Source organism: Diaphorina citri, unplaced genomic scaffold (genome assembly GCF_000475195.1).
Source record: "Diaphorina citri unplaced genomic scaffold, Diaci psyllid genome assembly version 1.1 scaffold3778, whole genome shotgun sequence".
Lineage (NCBI taxonomy): Eukaryota > Metazoa > Arthropoda > Insecta > Hemiptera > Psyllidae > Diaphorina > Diaphorina citri.
In genome coordinates, this window is record NW_007381178.1 from 1 (window position 1) to 6348 (window position 6348).

The 6348-nt window shown below is 34.6% G+C and overlaps 1 protein-coding gene across 1 annotated transcript; it reads right to left on the bottom strand.

The window, feature by feature from the left end:
* Positions 1-40: 40 nt before the first annotated feature.
* Positions 41-4419, bottom strand: LOC108253851 (putative uncharacterized protein DDB_G0282133; the record flags this gene model as incomplete). The annotated part of the gene is made up of 7 exons (XM_017448552.2): positions 2140-4419; positions 1638-1742; positions 1187-1264; positions 985-1096; positions 586-759; positions 311-446; positions 41-240 (listed from the first exon to the last, which is right to left on the bottom strand). Coding segments are annotated over exons 1-7 (2858 nt in total), but the record flags the coding sequence as incomplete, so codon positions are not given.
* Between the last annotated feature and the right edge of the window lie 1929 nt (positions 4420-6348).

Below are 6348 nucleotides of genomic sequence, written 5' to 3' on the forward strand. Positions count from 1 at the left end.
GTAATCTGGGAAAGTGTTATTTCCCATTTTATTTCCGAACGGTTGATTTCTTCCATATGGGAAAAAAAAAAAAAAAAAATCTTGGAAAGTGTTGTTTCCCATTTGATTTCCAAAAGGTTGATTTCTTCCATATGGATTTTGGGCATCGTTGTAATCTTGGAAAGTGTTGTTTCCAAATGGTTGATTTCTTCCGTATGGATTTTGGGCGTCATTGTAATCTGGGAATTTTGTGTTTCCTATTTGCTCGTCCAGATGATGTGCTCCATTATCAAACATTGTGTTGCTTGTATCTTGATCACCAATTTCCTATTTGCTCGTCTAGATGATGTGCTCCATTATTAGAGTCAAACATTGTGTTACTTGTATCTTGATCACCAAATTTAGGGTTCTTTATGAAACTGGGTAAAGTTTGATCTTCTGTAGACTTCTCTTTCACTATTTCGTTGGTTTCCTATTTGCTCGTCCAGATGATGTGCTCCATTATCAAACATTGTGTTGCTTGTATCTTGATCACCAAATTTAGGGTTCTTTATGAAACTGGGTAAAGTTTGATCTTCTGTAGACTTCTCTTTCACTATTTCGTTGGTGTGTTTATCACTTTTTGTTTGATCTCTCTCATTAGTATCGAATATGTCAACTTTTTTATGTTTCTTCCTGTGTTTTTTCTTCTTTTTAGATCTCTTTGTTGTTGCTTTATTATCACTATTTTCTACCGAATATGGAGCACTATTTATTTTCGTTGTTAAGCAATAACGAAAGCTGGCTTTATGTATAAAAAAATAAGGCGAGTTTTCTTATATTTGACAATTTTACAAACGAAGTCTTTTTGAAAGTTTTAAGCCCAAGGTATGCGGCTATCATAGACAAAACTAGCTTAGTTGTCTAGGTTCCACTTTTCCTCTCAGGAGATCATGGTCCTACATCTGATGATTCAAACCCTAGGATAAATGGGTTGAATTCCTTACTGATAGCTTCCATGCTTACAGTCTTATTTTAATAACCTGTCTAGCCGTACTCTGATCAGTGTTATCATCGTTGTTGTTATTAGCGTCAATTATTGTGTCCCCTCCATCGTTAGCAACTCCATCATTTCCTCCTGGACCGAAGAAATCATTGCTCAGTTTGAAATTCCTTACTGATAGCTTCTATGCTTACAGTCTTATTTTAATAACCTGTCTAGCCGTACTCTGATCAGTGTTATCATCGTTGTTATTAGCGTCAATTATTGTGTCCCCTCCATCGTTAGCAACTCCATCATTTCCTCCTGGACCGAAGAAATCATTGCTCAGTTTGTAACATTGAAAAATAATAATTCAGTAAAAATTAAATGGGAACTAAACGGGAACTCTAAAATAAAATAATTTTGTAGTTAGGTGTCAAGATAGTAAATAGGTAAGACAACTTCGGAATGTGGAAGAGAAGAAAGAAGAAAAAAGAAAGTTAAGATCATTATGGTAATGGAAAACTTCCCATTTTGATTTCAGAAGAAAAAAATCAAATCTGAGAGGAAGCATGGCCGTCCAATCTTTTGAACCTAAGATATATGATCTTCAATTGGATGGTGCCATTTGTTGAAATATACATGAACAAATCATCAAAGAAATAATGAACAAAATATAGACACCAATAATAATGACTTCCATATGGATTTTGGGGATCGTTATAATCTTGGAAAGTGTTGTTTCCCATTTGATTTCCAAAAGGTTGATTTCTTCCATATGGATTTTGGGCATCGTTGTAATCTTGGAAAGTGTTGTTTCCAAATGGTTGATTTCTTCCGTATGGATCGATTTCCAAACGGTTGATTTCTTCCATATGGATTTTGGGGATCGTTGTAATCTGGGAAAGTGTTTTTTCCCATTTGATTTCCTAGTGGTTGATTTCTTCCATATGGATTTTGGGGATCGTTGTAATCTGGGAAAGTGTTATTTCCCATTTTATTTCCGAACGGTTGATCTCTTCCATATGGGTTTTGGGGATCGTTATAGTCTTGGAAAGTGTTGTTTCCCATTTGATTTCCAAATGGTTGATTTCTTCCATATGGATTTTGGGGATCGTTATAATCTTGGAAAGTGTTGTTTCCCATTTGATTTCCGAAAGGTTGATTTCTTCCATATGGATTTTGGGCATCGTTGTAATCTTGGAAAGTGTTGTTTCCAAATGGTTGATTTCTTCCGTATGGATTTTGGGCGTCATTGTAATCTGGGAATTTTGTGTTTCCTATTTGCTCGTCCAGATGATGTGCTCCATTATCAAACATTGTGTTGCTTGTATCTTGATCACCAAATTTAGGGTTCTTTATGAAACTGGGTAAAGTTTGATCTTCTGTAGACTTCTCTTTCACTATTTCGTTGGTGTGTTTATCACTTTTTGTTTGATCTCTCTCATTAGTATCGAATATGTCAACTTTTTTATGTTTCTTCCTGTGTTTTTTCTTCTTTTTAGATCTCTTTGTTGTTGCTTTATTATCACTATTTTCTACCGAATATGGAGCACTATTTATTTTCGTTGTTAAGCTGTTATCTTTTGAAGTTTGTAATTCTTTTTTATCTGAGTCACTTTTAAAACGAGATTCATCTTTACTCTCTGCCCTTCTTTCTTTCGAAGACAGGCTTACAGAGGTTTCATGATTCTTTAGAATGTTCTCACGAGAATAAGCTAATTTATTCGTTTTGCTGAAAGAATATTTCACGGCATTCATTTGTCCACTTCTAATATCACTGGAGCTGTAAGGTCCAAAAACATCATCCAAAACATTGACAACACCTTTTTCTACGGGTCTAAATACACCACCAACTAATTTTAGACCTTTTATGCATCTGGAAAGTAAAGATCTCTTGGCTCTTATCTTCCTTTGGTCTATTGGTAGGTTATGTTTTTTAGGTAGGTTGTTTTTAACTCCCGTCATTGTGGCAGGATTCATTGAAGTTGATACTATTTTATTTGTTGTTGAATTCTTCATATCATTGCTTGAATCCCAAAGTGAAATTTTATTCGTACTTGAAACATTACTCCAATTCAAGTTTTCAGTTATATCTCTTGAATTCCCAGGTGTACTATTTGTCGAATTATTACTTCCTTTGAAGAACCTTATTGCTGCATTTTCAAATTTATCAAAACAATCAGTAACCTCTGTGTAGTCATCTGTAGTTGTTTCTTCATGCATAGTTGTATTTTTAAAGTAGAACGATAGAACGAAATCTGCAGCTTTGTCCAGTAAATCTTCCGGATAATCGGTGACTGTTTGATTCAATGTCAAAGAAAACGTATTACCATTAGCAGGGTTAGTTGAGCTTTCAATATTTTCTTTCTGTGTTTGGTTTGAAGATGGGTATAGACTCATTGGAATTTTTTGCCCATAAATATCATTAAGAGAACCTCGGTGCATGCTGAATGGGTCTGATAAATTCTTTACAATAATGTACTGTTCATCATCGGGTACATTTATATTCCGCTTTTTCAACTCTTCGCTGTTTATCCACGACAGTTTCGGAGGTTCTATTGTTCTAACATCCAAAAAAATCGAATCGTTCGTCATAGGCTGAGTTACATTTTGGTCTGGAAATGACACTAGTTGATGCAAAGTTTTATTGAATAATTGGAGTTTGTTATTAACAAGCATGTACGTGTCATTCCCATAATCACAGAAGTATTGTGTTCTATTGTCACTGTATGTCTCCGTGTACCAGTTCAGAGCTATATATTGTGTATACTGTTGATAGCCTTCATTGAGAATAGTGAACGAAAGGTTGGAGTTAGCCGAGATATTAGAAATTTTCTGAGACCATTGTTTTATGCGTTCAATAGCATCCATATAATCTTGATCAGTATCAGGTTGTACATGTTGATGAGATGGTGACAAGTAACTTGAGGAGTACATATCACGCATATAATTGTACATACATTTAAAGTAAACTGTCATGATTGTATTGTAAACGTTTCCAGCTGCAGTTAAATAATTCATAATAGTGTTAACCAGGTGTCCAGCGGTACTATCACTATTGAAAACATCTCTTTTGTGAACCCTATGTTTGTATTCGTTGTACCAATTTTTGTTAAATAGTTTGAATCGACTTGCTCCAACTGAAATGGTTGCTGCATTTCTACCGAATGTAGGGTAGGGTTGATCATATTTCTTTGTTGATGAAGATGTATATTTATCAAACGGGTTTGTAAATGTCCAATATTCCATGCTTCGATATTTATTTTTCAGTTTTACCCTTTCTGGATCTTGTTTATCTATTTCATTATAAAAAGAATTCAGTATACTAGATTCCGGTGTAATCAAAACACTGTAGTTGTTTGATATTTTTCTTCTTTTTGGTGCAGGTAAAATCTGATCATAATGAATGTTGCTATCATACTTACTGTAGGGCCATTCGGATTTATAGTCCTTGTATAGCTCTCTTTTTTTAGAAGGTACATCGCCATGTTTATTAAAACACTGTAGTTGTTTGATATTTTTCTTCTTTTTGGTGCAGGTAAAATCTGATCATAATGTATGTTGCTATCATACTTACTGTAGGGCCATTCGGATTTATAGTCCTTGTATAGCTCTCTTTTTTTAGAAGGTACATCGCCATGTTTATTATCTACATGTCGTTTGACAATATCATGGTTTTCACCAAGTTTCTCCTTTAACGCAAGGTACTTTAAGGATTTCAATAAATCTTGATCAGAAGTAAAGAACTTATTTCTTGTTTCTCTTTTATATCTTCTCTTATTTTTTACTGAAAGTTTCTTTTGCTTCATTTTTTTAATATCTATTTCTGAACTAATATACCCCTTGTTTTCCCCATGTCCATCGTCCCCTATAGTTACTGATATTTTTTTATCATTATCATATAGCCTATCTGCTGATCTACTAACATCATTCACATTTTGCTTGTGTGTGTCTTTTATTATTTCATTTCCTTCTTGATAGTTACTTACATGAATTTCAGTTTCGTCGACTGCTCGTCTTTTCCTCCTCACTTCATAATCATCTTTAATTATATCTCCACTGTATTCAGGTATATCTACTGTCACTTCATGCTGGTGTAGTTTCATTGCCTGTATTTCTGGCAGCTCCTGAACAAGTTTTTCAATCTTCTCGCCATGCAATCCCGGGTCCTTTCTATAGTTATGGTCTTTGAATTCGATATCGTCCATCATCTTAGCGTGAATTCTGGCCATTCTTTGATAATATGATTGGTGCAGTCCTGTCAGGTTGTTATAGTATTTCTTCTTTCGATTTCTATAAAATGTTTTGACGACATTCAACCTTTCTTCCCAGCCTTTAGTTTCGATGACACCGTGTTTTTCCAAGACATCTGCCACTGTACCAGGCAACGTAAAGTTTAGTATATGGTCATCCAGAGCTTTAAAATCTATTCTCTCTTGTTCTGATGAAGTTAACCAAGTCGTATTGGGAGGATAAGTTACCGTAGGTTCATAGTCAGGATAGTAATCATTGCAATCTAATCCAATGATCAGAATAAACTGAATCACACCTAGAAATGTGCTACATTGGACATACATTGTTGGATATTTCTGGTGATACCGCCTCAGTTATTCAAATGAAAATATTACTCAATGTAATATAGAACCCTCAGCTTTGCCATTGTAAGGGTCTCCTTTTTAATTTATGATCTACATCACCTGGAAGTTTGACAGTGACACTTGGAACGGACTAAGTATTATATTACACCAATATTTGAGGAAATAGTTACGAACATTGTGAAACTGATTGCACTATGACTGACAAAGTACACCCTGCGCGGTGAAGTACTAATATGATTGGTACTAATGATAATGCTCGACATTTGTTCATGAACAAGAATGCAGAATGCTAGACAGGACTTAAGTGTGAGGGATTATCAGGTTTGAAGTTTAGGGGTCAGGTTTGAAGTGAGGGGCTCAGATTTGAAGTGAGGGGTTATCAGACTTGAAGTTTGGAAGTCTGGTTTGAAGTGTGTATGGCTGAGGTTTAAATTCAATTCAACTTGAAATTTTGAGCCTAATTTTTAAGGTGAATCATAAAAGGGACCCATTTTTAAGCACCGCATAATCGCATATCAACTTTCAGAGGAGTAATGCTTATTATTTCAATAGGGGAAAATGAAAACAGATCGCTTTTTTTTACAATATTATTTTATTAGCTACCGGGTTTCGCCAGTTACGGCATCTTCAGTGGTATTATTATAAAAAATTAAAAGTAAAGTCTTGTACTACAATAAACCTAAAACTAAAGGAAAGGGAAAGCCCATCATATGTTTAATTGCCATGATATAATTAAAGGATTCAAAGGAACAATTAATAGAAGGATAATACGATACATCAAGTGAGACATTGTGAAGGACATAATAA